The sequence below is a fragment of the Odontesthes bonariensis genome, chromosome 10 (assembly GCF_027942865.1).
Source record: "Odontesthes bonariensis isolate fOdoBon6 chromosome 10, fOdoBon6.hap1, whole genome shotgun sequence".
Lineage (NCBI taxonomy): Eukaryota > Metazoa > Chordata > Actinopteri > Atheriniformes > Atherinopsidae > Odontesthes > Odontesthes bonariensis.
In genome coordinates this window covers 11,010,084-11,034,874 of record NC_134515.1, presented here as the reverse complement: position 1 = coordinate 11,034,874, position 24,791 = coordinate 11,010,084, and the positions used below count along the sequence as shown (strand labels likewise).

The window sequence follows — 24,791 nt, the reverse complement described above, 5'->3', positions numbered from 1 at the left end:
ATAGCAACACTGACTAGCCAGCCAAGGAGAGTCTTGCCTCCTTCTTGCACCGACCGGGGTAATTTCCCTCCATTTTAGATTCCTTGTCCCACAGAGGCAAAGCATAAGAGTTCAAAATATATAAAAAGAGAGAAAAAAAAAAACCATGTGCTGTTTTAACTGGACTTCCCAAAAAGAGCATTAAACATCTGACGCTCTGAACACATCACAGCAGCTTTAAAATCTTTACTCTGGCTTCCAGTCAGTCACAGAATAGATTTTAAAAGCCTGCTGATGGTTTACAAATCCCAGAACGGTTTAGGCCCAAAATACATCTGTGATATGTTCAGAGAATATAAACCCAGCAGAGCTCTTAGATCCAAGGACTCAGGTCAGCTGGTCCAGTCCAGAGTCCAGACTAAACATGGAGAAGCAGCATTTAGCTGTTATGCTGCAAACAAGTGGAACAAACTGCCAGTGGAGATTAAACTTTCACCAAATGGAGACATTTCTAAATCCAGGTTAAAAACATTTATTTTCTCATGTGTCTATGCATGAAATCTGCACGATATCTTTTAACTTATCTGGGCTGTTGCTTGTTTTTAAATTCATTTAAATGATTTTATTTGTTTCTCTTTAAAATTATTTTATGTATTTTTAAAGCTTCTTCCACTCCCTGCTGCAATGCTTTTATTTTATGTAAAGCACTTTGAATTGTTTTGTACATGAAATGTGCTACAAATAAATTTGATTTGATTTGATATATACCGTGAATGTGCATCTGATCTCCCACAGTGTACGGTGGTAGTTACAAAAGTGGGACACATCTGATTAGTCCCTAACTTTTCAACTTAACTCCCAAACAAAGTTCTATTTCTTACTAATGTTTCTCCACACATCATCATTTGTGGCATGCAGACTGGGCCCAATAAGTACACTCGGATTGCTAATGCATCGGGAGACACGCACTGCAGAAGCTCCCTGACCAACACACCATGGGTTGTGTCTCTAAGGAAGATGCTAACAGCGTAGAAATGAGGTTTTTTCTGTCTCAGGTAACATCTTGAAAGGTACGCGTTTTCCTCTTTTTTTTTGAATGATTAAATTCATCCTGATAGTTCTTTGATAAGCACAGAGCTTTTTCTCTGCACACTTTATCCCAGGTAACAAAGAAAAAAAAAATATATATATTTTTTTTATGGTTACCAAGCAATGCTGGAATTTTCTTGAACTATTTTTGGCCACTCAGAGACACAAGCTGTAACTGCAATAAGAAAACCCCCCTTTCACCTGGTTAATGCGGTATTGTGCATAAATCCCCTTTTCCAGGAAAGTAAGGGAGTTTTCTATTAAATGGAGCAGAAAATGTCATTTCAGAGTCTTCATTAACCAGCTCCACTGTATTTGCATGATAATGGGGGGAAAGAGAAAAAGACAATATACAACTAACACTGTTCAGGGCACTTCTCCAACCAGAAGATCAAGTCAGGGTGCAGAAAAACTAGTCCGTGCATTTGTTACTTCAAGACTGGACTACTGTAATTCTTTATTATTGGGCTGTCCCACATATTCTCTGAAAAGCCTTCAGCTGATCCAAAATGCTGCAGCCAGAGTTCTGATGAGAACTAACAGGAGAAATCATATTTCTCCAGTTTTAGCTTCTCTTCATTGGCTCCCTTCAGCATAGAATTTGAGATTCTTCTCCTTACATATAAAGCTCTTAATGACCGAGCTCCATCATATCTTAAAGATCTCATTGTAAGATATTTTCCTAACGGAGCACTTCGTTCCCAAACTGCAGGTTTACTTGAGGTTCCCAGAGTTTCTAAAAGTGGAATGGGAGGCAGAGCCTTCAGTTATCAGGCCCCTAAAAGCAGAATGGGAGGCAGAGCCTTCAGTTATCAGGCCCCTAAAAGTAGAATGGGAGGCAGAGCCTTCAGTTATCAGGCCCCTCTCTTGTGGAATAAGCTGCCAGTAAATGTCCGGGAAGCAGACACCCTTTCCACTTTTAAGACTAGGCTTAAAACTTTCCTTTCTGATAAAGCTTATAGTTAGGGATGGCTCAGGTGATCCTGAAACATCCCATAGTTAAGCTGCTATAGGCCCAGACTGCTGGGGGAGCTCATCTGTCACACCTTTCCTCACTTTACTCTCTTTACTCTCTTTTTCCCCTGTTTGATTTCTCAAATGATATTATGTACATGTGACATTATTGCTGTCATTAACTCGTGTTTCCCTGTTCCAACAGGTATCCTTTGAATGGTGTTACAGTGGGTTTTTCCCTCTTTTCTGTCCTCTCAAACCCCAGCTGGTGGAGGCGGATGGCCACCCTTCCTGGTTCTGGTTCTGCCAGAGGTTTCTTCCTGTTCAAAGGGAGTCGTTCCTCTCCACAGTCGCCTCAGGCACGCTCAGGACGGGAGATTGGACTGAAGACAAGTTTCGGTGCAATTTGTTGGTTTCCTTAGCTGGGAAATTGTTTTTGAATTGGCTCTATATGAATGAATTGAATTATTTTGAAAATAATTATGATTACAATGAATTGAATTCCAATTGGCTTGAATTGGACTTTATTATTTATATTTATATGATTTCTCCTGTTAGATCTCATCAGAACTCTGGCTGCAGCATTTTGGATCAGCTGGAGGCTTTTCAGAGAATATGTGGGACAGCCCAATAATAAAGAATTACAGTAGTCTAATCTTGAAGTAACAAATGCATGGAGCAGTTTTTCTGCATCACTCTGAGACAAGATGTTCCTGAGGACTTGATCTGTTTCTAATGTTCTTCGTTGTTTTTAGTTCCAGCTGCAAACCTTTGAGATCGTCTGTAACACCACGTGGGCTTCAGAGGATACCTGCTGTGACCTGCCTGGACTGGTCAGTGCGTTAATATTCACAGCCACCTTTTTTTATCTGTAGAACAGTGCTTGCTTAAAAGGACTCTGTTTGATGACACTGTCTGAAACCCTTTTATTTAAAGGTAGAACCTGCTAAAAAATGACTCGCATCGATACATTTCGTCCATCCCGATCATATTGCTTTTATCATTTTTATGAAGGGGTTGTGCACTATTGAGCAAAGCTTTATGTTCAATATATTTACTGTTAATTCTGTGCGTTTGCCTCAGAGAGATGAGGAGAGCTGCCCTGCCCCTGCGTACGCCTGCACCTGTTCCTCTGACATTCCCGGAGCTCCTGGGTCCCCCGGACCGATTGTATGCCACCACAAGCGCTCAAATAAGCCCAGAGTCTCTCTTTTGAATCATTTCCTATGTGACTGAGGTTGATAAATTGAGTGGCATTGAGTTTGTTGTCCTCTCTCCCAGGGGAAGCCGGGTCCTCGAGGTGAGAAAGGTGAGAAGGGAGAGCAAGGGCACAAGGTGAGATGAAAACGATTTCTCTGGACTGTGACAAGACACGGGCAACATGTCGGGTGTATAGGATGTTGTGTAATCTAGTGGCTCATACTGCAACGGGAGAATGTGAAAGGCTTGGTCTAGCGTCAGGTTGACATGATGAAGCTCAGTTCTGCAGCAAGTTGTTATTTGTTAATAATATTACAAATATTACAAAATATTACAAAGATTCTCACACAGAGTTTGATTTTTCAGCCAGAGGAGGGATGCTGGGTGCAGAGTATGCAGGTCTTTTATTTGAAGCCACAGCAACATTGCTTTATATAATGGCTGTCAGGAACTTGACATATCATGGCACCGTTTGACTCCGTCCCCTTAACAGTAAACGCACACGGGATCATGTTGACACACAGCTGGACTACCATTACCGCTTGATTGCGCCATTTAACAGAACCTCCGCCCTCGTAACAGTAAACGCACACGGGAGCATGTTGACACATGACTTGAGCTGTGTGACAAAAGAAACTGAAAGAAATAAGTGAATGAGAGCAGCTTTCCAATAAATACGCCTGCATCTATATCCACTTAAGAAATGAAAGTTATGGGTTGTTGTTTATTGTTGTTTAAGCATTTGGCAGACGCTTTGACTTAAGGGGGTCTTGCCTAAGGACCCCTACTGGCGGTAGTACCTTTCAGATTTGAACCCAGGTTGTCAGAATGCGGGATGGCAGGACACGGATGCGGACTTCAGAGGTGTAAGAGCAAACTTGGTTTATTAACAAAACGACAAAAACATGGATATAACTGTGACAAGAAAAACAAAACAAAACACTTGACATGGCATGAAAAAAACCACTTAACTTGGCAAGATGAGGGAGATGATGAATTCAGGGAAAGAAAATCACAAACTGAAAGGGGAGCCTGGGAACTAAATACTAAACTGGGAGTGATTGACAAATGAGTGCAGCTGGGGAATATGAATGCAGGTGACGTGAGTGAAACTAATGAACTGAACATGGGAAGTGAGGGAAAACAATGGCAAAACTAAAACCAAACATGGGCTGTGTTTGAAACCGCATACTACATACTTTCATACGGGATACTTCCATTCTGCATACAGCATACTGATCAATCAAACAGCATGCAGAGCGTTTACCCACAATGCATTTTGCTCCTGCTCGAGCCGAAATCAGCCGGCCTGAAGCTGATTTCACTTAAGCTCTAAACTCTGTAAACTTTAGCAACATTTGAAACATTTTCAGGCGAGAAAGTAGTCGTTTAGATCCCCAACGTGTTGAAATTCTGACAAAATACCGGCTATTTACAATTTTGTTCCCACGAATTCTCCGCTACTAAAGCTAGCCGCAGTGAGCAACGCACTTCCGGTTATTTTCACAAAATAAAATACCCGTTGCCTTTTATCATAGGGAAAGCCATTACGATACAATTGGTGCTTTTGTTTTGAAAATACATAAAACTAAAAACTTGGGGAAAACCCCATGGACGTGACACAGGTCACCTACACGAAAGGGGGCAATCTTACCCCTTCACTATCCTACACTTACCCCTACACTATCCAGTGGGCATATGTGTAAGGTTAGTCAGGTTTTCAGAAGCTTGATTTTTGTACAATTTCGGTGGTTTTAGTTGAGCAAAAGTAAAAATTCCCCTTTTTGAGATGCTGGTAACAAAACAACCTACATTCATGAGCACAGATTTATTTCACTTTATTTGTATTTAATGAATTAAAACCTATACACGCAGTGCAGCTTACAGGTTGGCAGACAAGCTTTCTCTGTGAACAAAGACCTTTTAAATTCTATATTTACTTGATCAAACATGACAGTTCTGTCACAGCCACTTTGCTTACATGATACACGATGTAAAAAGAGCAAAGCAGTGCAGAAAGCTACAAAAATGTCTGAGATTAGAGGTTGTTTACATCAAATTAGTCTCTTTTTTACATCTGTCCTGACTCTAGATCGTTTTGATTTTTTTTTTTAATAAATTGCTGTAGCTGGCAAAAGTTTAAATCTGCCGCTGGTATTTTTCTGTCCTTTTTGGACATAACGGTTTTGTTTTGTTTGTTTGTTTGTTTGTTTTATTCAGTCACACGGTATACAACAAAAGTGTTCAGTACAATCATAGCATTTTTTAAGTGACTGAAAAGGCACAGGCTGAAGCGTAATGCTTATATTTAAGCCTGTCCTGTTGAACAAAATTAAGCTACCCATGAACCTATATTTTTTACAAATACTAAAGTAAGAAGAAAAATAATATTAAAAAGAGAAAAGACAAAAAAACAGAATTGCATCCAATAAAGTAAAAAAAAAATAGAATAATTAAGCAAAATCATAAATAAACACAAAATCCTTCACAAATTATAAATACTTGTAGCCCTCAAAACCATCCTTTTGAAAACCAAAAATGTACTACAATTTCTTACATTTATATTAGCATCATTCCATAATGAAACCCCAACAACAGATATGCATCTCCTTTTCATTTCTTTTTTGGCCTTTGGTACAGTAAATTTGCATATGTCTCTTAAATTATACTTTGTTTCTTGAGATGAGAAAAACCTTTGTATGCTGATAGGAAGTAATTTGTATTTAGCTCTATACATTATTTGCATTATTTTGTAATATACCAGATCATTGAACTTCATAACATGTGATTTCATAAACAGTGGGGGAGTATGTGCATAGTAATCAACCTTTTGAAGCGACACTTGACTAACTCCCTCTCTTGCTCTCGGTGGAAGAGGTCGCATTTTCTCTCTGCTCCTCCCTCCCTTTTTTTTTGCCCTGCTTCAGCGTGTCTGTGTCTGTGTCTTTTGGAGCATCTCTTTACATATCAGACGAATTCCGTTCTCCACGTTTGTTATGTAAACATGTGCTCTTCCCCATCACCTCTTCACTTGCTTGATGTTGTGTGTATGTGTTGCTTTTTTGTGCTGAGGTTTTTTTTTGCGATCTCAAACTGTATCCTGATAAAGGGTAACGTGTGAAGTAGGATTTTTTTTTTTCTCTTCCTCTCACCTAATGTGGTTCCTTTTTTTTTTCCCTTTATCAAATGAGCGGCTGCGCTCTTCAATGAGCTGCGTGCCCTCTCCTCCTGGCAGCGCACAGCAGTGAGCGCATGGCCATACTCACCTGTCTCCCCTGTCTGCTTTCCATGTTGTCTGTCCGGATGTTACAGCATAACATTTCGTTATGCTGTAAGGTGTAATGACAATAAAGCTATTCTATTCTATTCTATTCTATTCTATTCTATTCTATTCTATGTTGACCCTCTCAGGGCGAGGTGGGCCCCCCTGGAAAGCCTGGATTTGAGGGAGGCCTTGGACCTGTGGGCGGCGCAGGGCCTCGGGGTATAACGGTGCAGGGCAAAATGGTGGGTTAAACTCTTAGCCTTGCATTGCACCTGTTTATAGTGTCAGTAACAATTTGTTTTTAAGCTGGTTAGAACAACAAAAAAATTTAAAAAATTTCTGTTTTGATATGGTCCTGATCAGGGTCCACCAGGAGCAAGAGGAGAAAAGGGAGATCCTGGGCGACCTGGAGTACAGGTGAGTTAAAAGTGAAATTTTTAGATCCATTCATCTGCCTCAAACCTTACTCTTCTTTTTCCCTGCAGGGTTTACCAGGACCTCCGGGTCCAAAAGGAGAAGAGGGGATCCCAGGTCCGAAGGTGAGCTGTTTGATCTTAATGAATGGTAACAGCTGACCTGTGTATCCGTCCTCATGTCACTCCAACGTGTTTCACAGGGCATCAGGGGTGTGGAGGGCAACATCGGTGCGCCTGGTCTCACAGGACCCAGGGTAAGGTTTAATTTAATTTTCTTCTGTTTACTTTGGTGTACCCTTAAGGTCAACATTCTCCCCAAAACACAAGATATTCGAAATAGTGATAACTTGTGAAATTAACATAAAATATTTATTGAGTCCTGATGTACGGAATTAGGAGACAGTTTCCACTTAAGACGCACGTAATATTTAAAAGTAAAGACATTAAAATGACTAAGAATGAACCTTTTTTCACTGAAGATGCAATATATAATATTATTAATATTTACAAGTATTTACAGATTTGATTTTGCTTTGAAAATGACTTATTTCTATGTATTTGTTGTTTACTTTTTCCTGGAAGTTATTAGCTTCACAATATTTCCATTACAGTAAGAAACCAGATTAATAATAATAATTATTATTATTATTAATTATTATTAATACTTATTTTACTTAGTAATTTTTTTATTATTATTTATTATTATAACCAAAATTACTGTCATTTAAGACCAATTTCTTCCACAGTAATTATATGACTGCATATTAATGCAAGTACAGCCTGTCAAACAATAATTAGATATTGTTAAAGGGGAACTCCGGGGCATTTGAAGCGTGTTTCCATTGCTAGAGGTTGTCAAATAATGATAGTAGGACACAGAGAGGTGCACATCTGCGCTCCCTGTGTGGAGATCGCTTATAAACAGCATGTAACTCACCGGCTGGTTGTAGGCTCGTGCATGTGAAAGCCCAGAAGAGTCGATGGAGAATAATCCCATATACAAAACAATTATATTCTCTAGAAAAACTGCGTTCAAGTATTTAAAACATTACAACAATACATGCCCAGTAATATTGTTGTAATGTTTTAAATACTTGAACGCAGTTTTTCTAGAGAAGATAATTGTTTTGTATATGGGATTATTCTCCATCGACTCTTCTGGGCTTTCACATGCGCGAGCCTACAACCAGCCGGTGAGTGACATGCTGTTTATAAAGTTGTTTTGTAACGTCCCCATGCCAGTAATGTGAGAACCATGCATATGGTTTTGATGGTAAGGCTTGTGACTTTATTGTCGGATGGGTTATAAAGTGGTGTGACGTTTCTGCAGTGTGCAAGTTGTTGTTTTACGTGGAAGGGTTAGCGCTTGCCCCTTAGCCACCACGTATTAGCCTCGCATGACATGCTGTGCGGACAGAGCGATCTTCACACAGGGAGCGCAGATGTGCACCTCTCTGTGTCCTACTATCATTATTTGACAACCTCTAGCAATGGAAACACGCTTCAAATGCCCCGGAGTTCCCCTTTAACAGTTGCTCAAAATATAGTCAAAAGGCTTTTGTGTGTTTGAGATGACTTAATTGTGTTGTTGAAAAGTATTGTTCATTTGAGTACTTTGTTGTCAGGTTTTCTATCATGTTAATTTTTTCACAGCTATTTTATTTTATTTTATTTTTTTATCCATAAGAGTTTTCATCATATCGCTCTGTCCTCTGCTGCTGTTCTGGATGGCGAATTGCTGCCACCTAGTGCTCATCCTATGTAATAACCACTGTAATGGATGGAAATGCTCAAATCCATCCATCCCATTATCTTTACCCGCTTAATCCAATTTTGAATGGATCCAATTTAGCTGGAGCCTATCCCAGCTGTCATTGGGCGAGAGGCAGGGTATAACGTTGACCAGTCGCCAGTCCATCAGAGGGCCACATGGAGACGATGCACCCTCACACTCACTCCTAGGGACAATTTAGAGTCACCCTATAAATCCCTTTAAAACAGCCGTGGCTGAAATTATTTACCTTTTTTTTAACCAGGCAAGCAATTAAGAACAAAAATTCTTATTTTCAATAGCAGCCTGAACGAGCAGAGGCTCGATAAAGGGAAGGGGGAGGAGGAGCTAACAGTTAAAAGAATAGGGTTATATAAAATACACAACAAAAGAAATCAGTAAAAATAATAAAATAAATAAATACAGTACAAAACAAAATACAGACAAACAGTAAACAGTATGGCGGGAGGGCATATTAACAAGTGCAGGAATCAACTGTGGCTTGGAGCAGGTTTGTTTTGAAGACAGAGATTGGGGTGAGGACAGACAGTTTCAGGGTGTGTTGAAGTGCGTTCCAGTCATATGCTGCAGCAAAACGGAAGGCACCACGTCCAAAGACAGTCCGGGCTTTGGGAATAGATAAATTGAGGAAGGCATTGGATCTTAAGATATATTATATACAAAGTGTATATAATATATAATATTATATATTATATTATTAATATTTACAAGTATTTACAGATTTGATTTTGCTTTAAAAATGACTTATTTCTATGTATTTGTTGTTTACTTTTTCCTGGAAGTTATTAGCTTCACAATATTTCCATTACAGTAAGAAACCAGATTAATAATAATTATTATTATTATTATTAATACTTATTTTACTTAGTAATGTTTTTTTTATTTATTATTATAACCAAAATTACTGTCATTTAAGACCAATTTCTTCCACAGTAATTATATGACTGCATAGTAATGCAAGTACAGCCTGTCAAACAATAATTAGATATTGTTAACAGTTGCTCAAAATATAGTAAAAAGGCTTTTGTGTGTGTGAGATGACTTAATTGTGTTGTTGAAAAGTATTGTTCATTTGAGTATTTTGTTGTCAGGTTTTCTATCATGTTCATTTTTTTCACAGCTATTTTATTTTATTTTATTTTTTTATCCATAAGAGTTTTCATCATATCGCTCTGTCCTCTGCTGCTGTTCTGGATGGAGAATTGCTGCCACCTAGTGCTCATCCTATGTAATAACCACTGTAATGGATGGAAATGCTCAAATCCATCCATGCCATTATCTTTACCCGCTTAATCCAATTTTGAATGGATCCAATTTAGCTGGAGCCTATCCCAGCTGTCATTGGGCGAGAGGCAGGGTATAACGTGGACCGGTCGCCAGTCCATCAGAGGGCCACATGGAGACGATGCACCCTCACACTCACTCCTAGGGACAATTTAGAGTCACCCTATGAAGCCCTTTAAAACAGCCGTGGCTGAAACAAAGTGCTGTACATGAATAACAACACAAAGTATAAGGCATAAAACATAAGAATATATTAAAGGACTGTTTAGGTGAGTTTGTCTGCTGAATCTGCCAGTGTGTCTTGTCCTGCCTCCACCTCTGACACCCTCTATACTTTCATTACCCCCTACCCGAACAAGGGTTTGCATCCCCACCCCGCTGTGACTGGTGTGCAGTTGGTGAGAGGCTGAGATAGCTTGTGGCTGTAAAAAAAAAAGAAAAGAAAAAAAAAAAGAAAGATGGTTGTTGTGGTGTGAGGAGCAGTGATGGCTGGCATTAGGGGGTGACTCTGGGACGCCAGTGGTCATTGTCTAGCCTCCTGGAGGTGTCGTGGGCCCAACTAGACGAAACACTGATGAAAGGAGGTTCCCACCTGATGACCCCAATGACATGTTGGTCAGCACTGCTCACTGATCTATATTATAGGGAGTAAAGGAAATTATTCACTGAGTCTGGTCCATTTTTTTTAATTTCCTTTAGCACAAGTTTCTTGTGTTTACCTTGAAGAGAACAATGTAAAAACAATAATAAACAATAACAATATTAAAACAATAACAGAAACAGAGTCTCATGCTGGGTTAAAAGCCAGGGAAGAAAAAAGGGTTTTAAGACGGGTTTTAAAAATGGGCAGTGAAGGGGCTCGTCTGATGTGAAATGGGAGATCGTTCCACAGTTTAGGCTCCGTCTCCTCTAAGCTTTAGTTTAGCCCTCTGTGCCTCCAGGAGCAGCTGATCAGCTGACCTGAGGCACCGGGCAGGAACATTAGGATGGAGCAGCTCAGAGAGGGCGAGTCCCTTTATTAAAGATTTAAAAACAAGTAAAAGAATCTTAAAATGGACTCTAAAATGCACAGGCACACTGGAAAAAATCAGTCTTACCAAGTATATTTGTCTCATTTCTAGTCAAAATATCACACAACTGCCTAACAAGTACTATTTCAGCCAGATATAGGGACTTGTTTGAAGACAATACATCTGGAATATCTTGTTAAATGAAGAAAACAAATTGTTTTGAGTCACATATCATATGAAACAGGTTTTCTTTTACTTTTGAAGAGATTTTCAAGCTAATTTCAAGATCACTTTTATCTCAAAAGTCCTAAATATCACATCTTATTTCAAGAAATCTTGACAAGCCGATTTTCACTAGTTCCATTGGCAGATTTTTTTTGCTTATTTCAAGCAAAAACGTCTTGTATTTGTTGTTTTTTTTTACTTCTATTTGGAGGGGCATTTTATCCAGTGCAGCCAGTGGAGGGAGGCTAAAATGGGAGGTAACGTACTCCCTCTTACGTGTTCCAGCTAGGAGGCGAGCGGCAGCACAGCTAATCAGACACTAGAATTAGAGAGTTAAAGAGTATTTGAATTTTTTTCCAAATATAAAAAAAAAAAAAAACTTCAGAAGCTAAAAATTGGACTTAAAACTCATTTACCAAGAACTGCTGTCAGAACGAATAAGAAACATTTCTCAGAGTCCAGTTTCTCAGTCATCGGGACTTTGTTTAGTGGAGCTTGTGGGTTGGTGGTGTCTTCCCACGCAGCAGCTTTGAAACCAAATCCATTTGAACTTATTCCTACAAACTTGTTGTTTCTGTTTGAAGGAGTCTTTGACACCAATGAAAGAAAGAAAAAAAAGGTGTCTTAGGGTGTCATTTTTCCTGTTTATTCATATTAGCGGTGAAAAAACTCTTGAGGACTGCACCCAAGTTTTATAATAGCAGTGTTAGCATCCAACGGCTCTGTACGTTTCTTCTTTTTCATCTATTTCTATTGTGTAGGGTTTCCAAGGAATGCCAGGACACCCAGGACCCATTGGGGAGCGGGGGCACTCAGGAACTGTTGGACCCTCGGTGAGACCAGAGGGTCAGATGCAGCAGCAGTAGCGTATCTCCACACATTTGGTGTTCTAACTTTACGCTCGTATATATATTTGATTTCACAGGGTTTGCCAGGAAATAAAGGGGAGCGAGGCGAAAAGGTGGGTTATGCCTTCATGATCTATTCGAGGAACAGTTTATCAAATTCAGTTCAGTCGCTGCTTTTCAGTGAAGCGCTAAAAAGCATTATGAGGCATCTCAGCAAGTCTGTCACAGAATAGATTTTTAAAAGCCTGCTGATGGTTTACAAATCCCAGAATAGTTTAGGCCCAGAATACATCTGTGATATGTTCAGAGAATATAAACCCAGCAGAGCTCTGAGATCCAAGGACTCAGGTCAGCTGGTCCAGTCCAGAGTCCAGACTAAACATGGAGAAGCAGCATTTAGCTGTTATGCTGCAAACAAGTGGAACAAACTGCCAGTGGAGATTAAACTTTCACCAAATGGAGACATTTTTAAATCCAGGTTAAAAACATTCTTTTCTCATGTGTCTATGCAGGAAATCTGCACGATATCTTTTAATTTATCTGGACTGTTGCTTGTTATTAAATTCATTTAAATGATTTTATTTGTTTCTCTTTATATTCTTTTATGTATTTTTAATGCTTCTTCCACTCCCTGCTGCAATGCTTTTATTTTATGTAAAAGCACTTTGAATTGTTTTGTACATGAAATGTGCTATACAAATAAATTTGATTTGATTTGATAAGTTCATAGCAAGGTTAAGATTGTATTGGATTGCTTTTTATTGAAGCAATAGTGGGTGAATCTGCTGGTGTTTTACAGGGAGAACCTCAGTCGATGGCCATGATCTATCAGCTGGTCACACAAGCCTGTGAGCAGCTAGTACATAGTAAGTACTGTGTTATTGTGCAGGTGTAGAAAAAAAAAAATCAAAGTTTTCCAAGTCCCCATAAGATGAAAACCACATATGCAGCAACATGTTGTTGTTTTTCAGAGGAGGTGTTGAAGCTTGACATGTACATTAATGAGATTAGTCGTAAGCCGGCTCCTATTGAGGAGCCTGTCGGACCCCCGGGGGAACCAGGTATACCAGGTGCCAGGGGCCCCCCAGGTGGCAGGGGCACCCAGGGGAATGTTGGCACAAGGGGGAGGCCTGGCAGACCTGGATATCCTGGTGAACAGGGTAAGACTTTGTGTGGCAGATGGTTAGTTTCAACCAGAGATACTCACTATTTACCTGTGTGAAGTTGGCACCCCATCTGTTGAAAATATGAATAAAAGCATTTTGGTTCGTTTGTGCATCGTTTGTGCACGATTGTGCAGGCAAAATCAGCGTTTGTGCACAAACCGTCTTGAAGATATTTAACTTTTAAGAGGTTGGTGACCTTAGGTCACTCAGCACCCCATTAACATCCAAATGACTTGAAAATGGTTGGAATCGTTTGTGCACGTTTGTGCAGGGAAAATTAATGTTTGTGAACAAATAGTTTTTTTTATAATTTAACTTTTAATTTTTTGAAAGTAGGTCACTCACCACCCCATCAATATGTCTTGGCAGTCATTATTTACCAGAGGTGTAAAAATGTTGAGTATTGTAGCCCACTGTTGTGATTATATACCCCTATTTTGCACTATTGTGGCCATAAACATAAGTTAGCATTGGTCAACTGATCAAACATTAGTATTTATGCAATCACAAGGGTTGTCTTCATATTTTCAGATTGGTAAGGCATGATTAAGTTTAATTTTGGTAAATAGGTCCACCTTTTGCAGCTATTACAGCTTCAGGGTACCAAAACATTTTTGACAATTCCATGCTCCCAACCTTGTGAGAACAGTTTGGAACGGGCCTCTACCTCTTAAAAACACACTCCTCAACCTTGTGGATGGCCTTCCCAAAAGAGTTCAAGCTGTAATAGCTTTCAAAACTTTCAAAAACTTAAAAGTCAAAAAACATGAAAATGGTTTGTGCACAAATGTTAATTTTGCCTGCACAAACGATTTTGTGCAGGAAAAATTAACTTGATTTTCAAGTCATTTGGATGCTAATGGGGTGCTGAGTGACCTAAGGTCACCAACCTCTTAATAGTTAAATATCTTCAAGACGGTTTGTACACAAACGCTGATTTTGCCTGCACAATCGTGCACAATCGTGCACAATCGTGCACAAACGATTCACAAAAGAAACCAAAATGCTTTTATATTTATATTTATATATATTTATATATTTTCAACATATGGGGTGCCAACTTCACACAGGTTCACCACTATTTGTCTCACAAGAGCCACATTGACAGAGCAAAATCAAGGGAAGAGCCACTTTTACGACAACATACTAAAGTCCCCTTTTTGCAAATATGCATTCTACATATAAAACATCCCACAAAAAAAGAAACAAAACAGCCAATACATTTTCAATTAAGACCACATTTACCTTAATACTGGGATGAACGGAAGCTGGCATGCATGTCCTTGACTTTCTTCATGTTGTATTTGTAGTTTGTTGTTGTAATCATAGTGAGACATTCAAGATGAGCATGGTTTTTGTGCTGGTTTTTGCCCTTTTTTGATTAAAAACCGATCCATTGAGCCGCGCAATGAGTAACTCTGATCTAAACAGATGCTGTTGCACACAAGTCATTGGGTTGATTGATCTCTTCCGTTCCTGCAGGAAGGAGAGGTGTGGCCGGGGAGAAAGGTGGTCCTGGGAACAATGTCCATGGATCCCCAGGGATCAAAGGGTTTTCAGGTAGCTCTCCACCAGTCATTTGTTTCATGTGTCACTCTAGTGTCGAATAAATGACAGATCACAACCACAAAGTGGTGTCTGGATATAATAACTGTTTGATGTGTGTGTCCGAAGGTCCTCCAGGGGAGTCCAAGCTGGGAGACCCAGGTCCCAAAGGAGATGATGGCAAGTCTGGACCAGCAGGAATCCCGGGACCTCCTGGGCAGCCGGGCGAGATTGGACCCCCGGGTGTGTGTGACAGCAGTGGAGGCTGCCAAACTGTTCCCCAGCAACCAGGTTAGCAGCTGAGAGTGGCCTGTGATGACGAACATCGTGTAAATATTAAGGTGTGAGGACTCAGAGAATCGCACGGAGACGGGACATGATATAGTGATTCGGGTCGAGTTCCAGATCAGTTAAGATTGGTGAGAGGAAATAAGAATGCTCAGTTTTATTAAGCAAGGTATTAAAGGGATAGTTCGCCTCTTTTGACATGACGCTGTATGACATCCCATATTAGCAATATCATTTATTAAATTTGACTTCCTGCGTCCTGTGAGCCGAGTTCCAGCCTCGTTTTGGTGTTGACGAAAGTAGTCCGGCTAGTTGGCTGGGGCTTAAAAAATAAAGCGTTTTGCTTCTCAAAACAATATGCGTTCGAAAGAGTAATACATTTGCATCACAAAATTGTTCAACAGGAAAAAGTCAGACCTCACAATCGCTTGGCGCTATTTTGGCTTGCAGACCGAGCAGTCCCCTGCTTCCAAGCAGCAAATACCGTAACAGGTGCAGCAGGCAGTGATACGAAGGGAGAGAAAATAGGGCCAAGCGATTGTGAGGTCTGATTTTTTTCTGGATGAACGATTTTGTGATCCAAATGTATTACTCTTTTGAACGTATATTGTTTTGAGAAGTAAAACGCTTTACTTTTTAAGCCCCAGCCAACTAGCCGGACTACCTTCGTCAACGCCAAAATGAGGCTGGAACTCGGCTCACAGGACGCAGCAGGGGGTAAAAAAATGTTCGTAAATGATATTACTAATATGGGATGTCATACAGCTTCATGTCAAAAGAGGCGAACTATCCCTTTAAAGCGCTGTAATTCTTTCAAAGCAGAATGCCAAGTCCTGTCACATGTCCATAATTCACTGTATTTCGTAACGAATGATAACTACTAGCCCTGTGATGCCAGGTGACTGGCCACCTGTCCAGGGTGTGTGCTGCCTCTCGCTCAATGACAGTTTAATGAATATCCCGTTGGTCGGCTCATAATAATCTGATCCAGTCACGATTCTTATAGCTTCCACCTGTAGCGTATAAACTGGATTAGTGTTGGTTTTGTACGTGCTGCCTCCACACAGTTGGTGACGTATGGAAGCATGAGGGAGCAGAATAGCATGATCCATCACCATTGAGAAACTCCTAATTATATCAACTTTATAGTAGGGCTGGGCAACGATTAAAATTTTTAATCTAATTAATCACATAATTTCCCTGATTAATCACGATTAATCGCATTTGTACGCAAAATAAAAAAAATGAATTCAAAAGTAGTGTATAGCTTTTAGCATTTAGTTTTATTTTAAATGTGCTGCCATATAAATGAAAGTGCCATAACATTTGTTGTGCAAACACACTTTTAACATCAGCATCTTTCTGTAGTTTTTATGTAGAAGCCTCGCTCCACTGTCTGTTTCCTTGAATGACTTGCTGCTATCAGTTGTGTGTTTTGCCTTTAAGTGATATTTTAGACTGGAACTACTACGCTGAGAAGACAATTCAACTTGGCAGTGTTTACAGATGACTTTGGTTCTGTCGACTCCGCCGTCTGGAAGAACTTTAAAATGAAAATGACCGAGTAAAAGTTCTGTACCCTTCTCCATGTTTGGTGGATCCGCCAATTACTTTCTTTTCCTGTTCCACAGCAGACAGCAAAAGACTTTTACAAAATAAAAGCCTGTGAGAAACAGACTTTTACAATAATAAAATAAATAATAAAACAGGGATGATATGTGGTGTAGTGGGTTGAGCAGGCGCCCCATGTACAAGAGGCTACAGTCCTCGCTGCAGCTGGCCCCGGTTCGAGTCCCACATCGGACGGCTCTGTGTTGCGTGTTGTTCCCCCTCTCTCTTCCCCCTGCTTCCTGTCTCTCTGAACTTTCCTATCCATTAAAGGCACAATATATATATATATATATATGTAATGCGTGATAAAATATTTATCTGCGTTAAATAATCAACGTGTTAACGCAATAATAACGAGTTAACTCGCCCAGCCCTACTTTATAGCGAATACTTTTTCCGGATCAAAACTTTCTATACAGCGAAATACATTGATAAATGATACTGTTTTAAACTGTTGACTCTTGTGTGTGTGTGTGTGTGTTTCTTTATCCAGAGGACCCTTATTATGGCTACCAGCCCTAAGGGGGTATTAACACGCAGGCAGCTGTGGTACGCTGATGAACATCTGCATGAAAGGGCTGCGATTCGTTCCTTTGGAGCCGAATGGCAGACTGAGAATGGCATCGCAGAAGAAATTTGACATGATGAATGATGCTTAGGCTGAACCACACAGTGTGTGGCAACGTGAAACGATGCAGAAGGAATCGCTCCATGTCCCCTGATTGGTGTTTGCCTTTTAAAAACTGCAGAGAAGTTAGTCGTCTAGTGGAGGCTCAAATGTTTAATGATGAATGGAAAACATTTTCCTAGTGGGATCAGTTGAGTACCATCATTCGCAACATATTCGCACTGAAAGCTTTTGTTATTATTTCTATGTACTTATGCACTGTATCAAGTCAAACAATTTAGCCATTTGTGTTCTTTATATATTTGCATTCTAACCTCAACTGCCTCAGAGATAATGAAAAATATGTAATCCATGATATGAAAGCTTTTTTTTATGGTTTCAATGATACTGTGAGAGTGTCTGTTGTCATTTGTACATGTTTACTGTACTTGCTGCATCTTTTTATCCGTGTATATTTTATAACTTGCAGTTCATGTTTACATTTTCAGATTTCTTAGGGTGAGGGTGATGAACATTATATGTTTGAATGAGAAAGAGAATGCTAGATGTACGTTATATTTTTATTCTAAAATCTTTTTGGATTAAAATCCCATAATTTGTCGAATCAAGTGTCTTGTTTTTCTTTTTAGTCAAGTGGCTTTGGTGTTGAGAAACAGAGAATTGTGGGCGTAGTGTAGAGCAAAATCAGCTTGCAGTGGGAACCACGGTGGAGAGAACTGTTGTGTTTATTTTGAAGAGTATAAAGGAAGTTCCCACCAGCCTGTGAGAGACTTTGCAAAGTTACCCTCAGTCATATCCTCTCTGATAAAGGTTAGTTTATTTTTCAAAGCAAAGGTCATCAACTTCCTAAAAGACTGAAGCTCGATCTTGTGCTGATCAATACAGTTTTATAACTTACAAATACCCAGTTGAAATAAACTTGTGAGGATCCTGATGAGCAACGTTTGTCTCACTATTGTGAGATCTTTTTCCAGAATGTCAAACACTATATTACAAGCTCTCTTTTTTTTTTAAAGCACATAGAGCAAGTAGAATAGTTCTGACACAGCGGCAGCATAATGGGAAAGTGAAAAATATATATAATTATATTTTGCTTCAACAGACTTTCTTATTATCTTTTAAAGTGGTCGTGAGCAATAGTTCTCCAGCCTTCAGGAACGCTTACCCTATAATTATTGAAGCATAAAAACAGCACCTAACCCAAGGGATAAATCAGTGCTGTGTCGACACAGAACAGACAACTTCACATAATTAGTTTATATCTTTTTAGTTCCATTTACAGAAAACACCAAAGAAATCTCAGTGTGAAAACTTGGCATATCTCAGCATGGTGTGCTGTGTGTCCTTAAAAAAAACTGAGGCCTGAAAAACTATCTACATTAGATTAACAGTATCTACAAGTGATGTCCTGAGCTATTAGCTGAAAACTGCGATGATAATAATAATAATAATAATAAGTGAAAGTCATAAGTTGGCCTCCATAGAGCTCAACATTACTGAAGGGTGTGGAATCATTTTTAAATGAGAACTAAACAAAAATCAACCAAAATCTAAGGAAGCTTGCTGAAGAGGGTTCAGGCTGTGCTGAAGAAAGCATATTAAAGGATGACTATCAGGCTTGTATAATCTTAACAGTTTTCTATTACACTACACACTGTACACACTCCTTTTCATATATTGATGTTCATTACAGCTTAATTGCATTGTATGTACTATTTAAAACATTTTTGCTCAGATTATTCTTATTATAATACAGGGAAAAAGTCTTTAACCAACCATAATTTCTAAAGGACCAGGAAGCAAATTTTAAATGGAAATTCCGACTAACAAAAAGTCACACAGCACAAACTTACCTCGGTCTGTAGAGTGTAATTATGATCGTAGTGTGTAGAGGTGAGTTGACTAACGCTGAAAGCTGAATGATTCACCCAAGTGTTCTTGGAGTTGATTGGAAATGAGTTTTCTGGAGACAAGTTCTGCTGTCATTGTGCAGAAGTATGTCATGAAGAGGATGGGATAGTTCAGCATGCTATACAATTGTTATAAATTACAGAAGATGAAATGCAGCTATGAATGATTACAAATTAGTAAAAAGTATTTAAAGCATTATATTATATTTGTGCATCAAATGTTTTGGAATATTGTGATTCTTACTAAAATTACTGTATGATGCGGTCACAAATCTACAAATGATCAAAAAGTACACAAATAAGTACAATCTTTACCAACTTTGATGGTATTGATACTTAAAAATGTATCAAAGGATAATATTTATTCTTAAATGGCTTCTCTGGATATTTAATCATTTTATTACACTGTGCGTGTTGTACATAATTGAATAAAATCTTGGATGCAGGATTTTACTGTCTGAATAGTATGTGTTGAACTGATTAAGCAAGCAGAAACTACTGCCAACATTGCCAAACCTATCGTGGATTTGTTTTGAAAAATACCAGACCGGAAGTGGCGGAGCACTCTTTTAGCTTTGAGTTCTGTGATTACGTTTGTTTCATGTCGCCATGGCAAGCCGAAAAACTCCACAACCAAACCGAGAAAGTGGGGACAAATACTCTGTGCTACTGCCTACCTACAACGAAAGGGAAAACCTCCCTCTGATAGTGTGGCTTTTGGTTAAATATTTCGGGGAAAGGTGAGTTCCTGCAAGCTAGCAAAGCCGCTCGGCTGCTACAAGCTAACGTTAACGGCTGCCAGTGATGAGCTGTCAGTTGAGCTAACAAGTGTCGGCCGCTCGGCTCTGTGTTCCCAACTTAGGAGATTGCGTTTTTAAGGTTAAGTAGCTTGCCATAACGCTTCTCTGTTTGTACCTGTGTCTTGTGTGTGTTTGACATTGCTACATGGCCGTGACAAACGCTCCTTCTTCTGTTGAATTTGTTGAATTTACAGTGGATACAACTATGAGATCATTGTGATCGACGACGGAAGCCCAGATGGAACCCTTGAAGTGGCAGAGCAGTTGCAGAAAATGTATGGAGAGAACAAAATAGTAAGTACTAATGAATATTTTACTTTGAGGAGCACCAATTACTCATAAAGTCGAACATTTTAAGTTATAGGGCATTAAGGTACAATATTTTAAGATAAAGTACCCCTATTTTCTTTATATTTTGCTTCCAAGCAGCTAGATCTTTTAGTCCACTTTTAAAGCGGCCTTGAGTATAGTTCTCCAGATTTTCTTAAGTTCTTTCACTTTTTTGTCTTTGGACACCGGCTGCTTTTAAAAGAATCATTCTTAATCCAGTCCATGTATATGAGCATTTTCAGTTTGCAGTTTGCAGTTTGTTTGTTTGTTAAGCCACTAAATGCATAAAAACATTTTAAAAAGTCGCTTAACTCAAGGGACAAACCAGTGTTGTGTCAACACATTCATTTTAATTGTATCTTTAGCCACTTTGTTACTTGCAGACGGTCACAGAAACATTTATTCCCATTTCTTTTAGTTGCATCAACAAATAATACCAAAGATACCACAGTTTGACAGACAGAAAATAGTATTTTTTCACCGACAAGATGATTATTATTTAAGCTAATAGCTTCTTTATACAGCATTTTGTTTTAAGTATGCATGTTCCAATAAACCGCTGCACATATTTCTCATTTTCCTATCAGTATATAAAGAAATGAGGGCTGGTTCAAGACTTGCATTGTATTGTATCTACAGTAGAAAGTTGGTATATGTAATATCTGCTCAGACCATAGAAAATAAGATCATGTATTCCTTAAATCTTTTGTGTTTCAGCTTCTACGGCCGAGGGCAAAAAAATTAGGCCTGGGTAAGTTGGACTCTGTAAATTAGTGTATTGGCTCTATGACCTTCAACGGTTAATGGCGGGATCTTGCTTCCTTTTAAAGGCACTGCCTACATCCACGGCATTAAACACGCTACTGGGAACTACATCATCATAATGGATGCAGATCTTTCTCATCATGTAAGCAGCGTTGGTTTTCATTTTGTTTCAGAATAACTGCTCGCTCAGATATTTTGTTTTGTCCTAAAAAAAGAGCCTGAAACCCCCCCAAAAATACTCTTTTTTTATTTATATATATATATATATATATATATATCCTTTTTAAATTGTTAAATTTAGCAGATTCACTTCTGCACAGTTTGGTATTTAATTTCTTATTTTTCATTGCAGCCCAAGTTTATCCCTGAATTTATAGAGTAAGTGCTTTTTCCAGTTTGTGCACAATGAGACAATTCATGGCTGACAGAATGTAAATTTTGTTCCAGTGCAACAAGGGATCGTTGATGTCTTCAGTTGTGATTTTATTCTCATTTATCAGGAAGCAGAAGGAGGGCGATTACGACCTTGTGTCTGGTACGCGATACCAAGGCGATGGAGGTGTTTACGGCTGGGACCTGCGTAGGAAACTAATCAGGTAAACAGCTAGTCAACGGTGCTTTGTAACATCTTATTTTCCTGATTGTTAAGTAGCTGAGTTTTAATTTTCTTCGTGTTTTCAGCCGGGGGGCCAACTTTTTGACTCAAGTGTTGTTGAGACCGGGCGCTTCAGACCTCACAGGCAGCTTCAGGTAAGTGCTGCAAGTGGTTGGGGATGACTAGATGGATGCGTTTTCTCACACTCGTGCTGTTTTTCTTTTTTAAAAATCTCAGGTTGTACAAGAAAAAGGTGTTGGAGAGTCTGGTGGAGCGGTGCGTGACCAAGGGCTACGTGTTTCAGATGGAGATGATCGTCCGAGCCAGACAGCTCAACTACACGATAGGAGAGGTGAGGTCCTAGTTTACTTCCTTGTATTTTGAGGAAAATCGGTTCACAGCACCGGTGTTGTTGAAAGCTCTGTGTTTGACATCGCTTATGGGTGTGAAAACGTAAATGTACTTTATTTAATCAGCCCTTTACAGACAATCCTTACGGTGTACCAAAGCAGGTAATAAATAAAGAGAAGAATAAGTGAAAGCAATAAAATACAACAAAATCGAATAAGATAAGTGTCATCATGCTACTGGGTATTAAAAGTAATCCTAAATAAGTAGGTTTTTAGCCTAGATTTGAAGAACGTCCCTGAAATAAGGGCAAAACTTTAACATGATTTAAACTAGTGACCCAGAAGGGCATTTACATAGATTTATTATTATTTTTTTCCAACTACATCAAAACTTCATTGGAGGAGGTCTGCCTTCAGACCACACATCTGTCACACCTGGTCTACTTTGAGAAGTAGTTGTTTTAAATCTGAGTTCGATTTTTCAGACACCATATTCTAAAAGAACAGTTTCAGAGATTTTTCTACATCTGGACCAGCGGTCCCCGTACCGGTCCGTGGGGTGTTTGGGCCGGGCCGCACAGAAAGCATAAATAACTTACATTATTTCCGTTTTATTTATTATCCGAGTCTGAACAATGTTTTATTTTGAAAAATGACCGAATTCTGTCTGTTACATCCGTCTGTGAGTCACTCTTGACACATGTTACATTAACGCTAATATTAAACCCACAAGCTAGCAAAATGAGTAAAAAACAGAAAACAGTCTTTGGAAAGTTTCTTTGCAAAGGGGAAAAGGCCCAGTGAGGAGACAGAAGAAGAGCCTATGACCACTAAGAAAAAGAAGCTGCATTTAAAGGGATAGTTCGCCTCTTTTGACATGAAGCTGTATGACATCCCATATTAGCAATATCATTTATGAACATTTTCTTACCCCCTGCTGCGTCCTGTGAGCCGAGTTCCAGCCTCGTTTTGGCGTTGACGAAAGTAGTCTGGCTAGTTGGCTGGGGTTTAAAAAATAAAGCGTCTTGCTTCTCAAAACAATATGCGTTCAAAAGAGTAATACATTTGCATCACAAAATCGTTCAACAGAAAAAGTCAGACCTCACAATCGCTTGGCCCTATTTTCTCTCCCTTCATATCACTGCGTGCTGCCGACAGCTGCGCCTGTTACGGTGTTTGCTGCTCGGTCTGCACTTCGGTCTGCACGGTTTACATTACCCGTAGTGATACGAAGGGAGACAGAAAATAGCGCCAAGCGATTTTGAGGTCTGACTTTTTCTCTCGGCTCACAGGACGCAGCAGGGAGTGAGTCAAATTTAATAAATGATATTCTCACCTTAAAGGCCGGTCCATGAAAATATTGTCTGACATTAAAACTGGTCCGTGGTGCAAAAACGGTTGGGAACCGCTGATCTGGACCACATCATAAGGGGTCATTATGTTACACTTAAGAAGACGGTTAACGCAGCTTCACTTTTTCTTTTTTTTAAGTAGGAAAAACATCCTCTGAAAAACAACTGTCTCTTCTTCCAAACCACAGGTACCCATTTCATTTGTGGATCGAGTTTATGGAGAATCCAAGCTGGGAGGGAATGAGATCGTGTCATTTGTGAAAGGACTACTCACACTCTTCGCCACGACGTGATCAGCGACACACTCGTCTTAAGAGTGTCTCTGTCAGTCTCCAAGTCAACGTCTTTGATACAGGAGTTAAACCAGAATAGTAATCAGGGGAGGGGAAAACAGCTCCACCTCCACAAATGACAACGAAGACGTCCTCCCTGTTAAACAATGTAAAATAATTCCCAATCATTAGCCTTCCAGAATAGTGAAGAAACAAGTGCTTCGCAGTCCCGACTTCCTGCTTGATCGGTCGCAGGCTGAGCACAGTGATCATTCCCAGGCCAGACGGCTTACTGAACTCTGCTTTAAGAGGGACATCAGATGGGTTTAAGTTCACGTCCAAGTGCGGCTTTGTTGTTGTTTACATAAAAATTAAACGGCTTGTATTGCTGGCTCTGCTTTATCTTTGTTTGTTTTTTAATCCATAATCCAACTGAAACTTGAAACGAGTGAAGAAGGGATGTTGATACACTCAATGTGTGCAAGATTTGAACCTCGTAGAGCTTTTAGTACAAAACCGAATGCAAAGACGATTACCTCAGGCACCAGCTTGTGCGCTTCTCATGCACAAAATGGTTAAATAGGCCCCATTTTTATACTCTCCACCACACGCTGGCACAGGCCTGCTGGCGATGGACAACCTGCTCCACGGAACTTATTTAAAACAAAGACATTTAACATCCACTCAGGATGCTAGTTATCGTAAGAAAGGCAGGATAAAGCAGGCAAGGGGCTGCTTGGATCCTAGACCTCCCATGAAACAGCCAGGCTTTGTGGGTTTTGAAAGTTTAAGCATCTTGCAAGTGTTTAACTGACAAACAAGCAGCTGGTTAACTGTGTGATGTTGAGTGTGGTTTGAGGAGCCCTTTTTCAAACTGTTTGACACTTAAATAGACATAACAGCACATAGAAAACCATGGAATCAAAACACAGAAACTACCAGAATAGAATAGAAAAATACTTTATTCATTAAATTCAAATTAGTGAAGTAGCTCAAAAAATTGTTGATATTTACAATGATTGGATATTAACAACAATAACAATAATACCAATTCTAATAAAAAATACTACTACTAACTAATAATAATAATAATGATAAATGACTAAATAAATAAAAA

General features: G+C 39.4%; 2 protein-coding genes across 3 annotated transcripts in view; both read left to right on the top strand.

Annotated features, from left to right (window-relative positions):
• The window catches only part of slc35h1 (solute carrier family 35 member H1), an 81,686-nt gene extending 63,782 nt beyond the window's left edge, over positions 1-17,904 (top strand). For both annotated transcript variants that reach the window (XM_075476236.1, XM_075476234.1), the window contains 14 exons: positions 2,778-2,855; positions 3,106-3,192; positions 3,304-3,357; positions 6,634-6,729; positions 6,851-6,904; positions 6,973-7,026; positions 7,104-7,157; positions 11,976-12,047; positions 12,140-12,175; positions 12,862-12,928; positions 13,034-13,222; positions 14,711-14,788; positions 14,903-15,064; positions 17,166-17,904. In XM_075476236.1, the coding sequence (XP_075332351.1) occupies positions 2,778-2,855; positions 3,106-3,192; positions 3,304-3,357; positions 6,634-6,729; positions 6,851-6,904; positions 6,973-7,026; positions 7,104-7,157; positions 11,976-12,047; positions 12,140-12,175; positions 12,862-12,928; positions 13,034-13,222; positions 14,711-14,788; positions 14,903-15,064; positions 17,166-17,194 (1,110 nt within the window). In that variant the 3' untranslated portion in view covers positions 17,195-17,904. The remainder of the gene's footprint in view (positions 1-2,777; positions 2,856-3,105; positions 3,193-3,303; positions 3,358-6,633; positions 6,730-6,850; positions 6,905-6,972; positions 7,027-7,103; positions 7,158-11,975; positions 12,048-12,139; positions 12,176-12,861; positions 12,929-13,033; positions 13,223-14,710; positions 14,789-14,902; positions 15,065-17,165) is intronic.
• A 1,862-nt stretch (positions 17,905-19,766) lies between these two features.
• On the top strand, positions 19,767-24,074 carry dpm1 (dolichyl-phosphate mannosyltransferase subunit 1, catalytic). Its single transcript, XM_075475583.1, has 9 exons — positions 19,767-19,950; positions 20,205-20,304; positions 21,058-21,091; positions 21,171-21,247; positions 21,458-21,483; positions 21,606-21,701; positions 21,787-21,855; positions 21,938-22,052; positions 23,591-24,074. Exons 1-9 carry the CDS (start codon positions 19,820-19,822, stop codon positions 23,693-23,695), a joined length of 753 nt encoding a protein of 250 aa, XP_075331698.1. The 5' UTR covers positions 19,767-19,819; the 3' UTR covers positions 23,696-24,074.
• Positions 24,075-24,791: the final 717 nt, after the last annotated feature.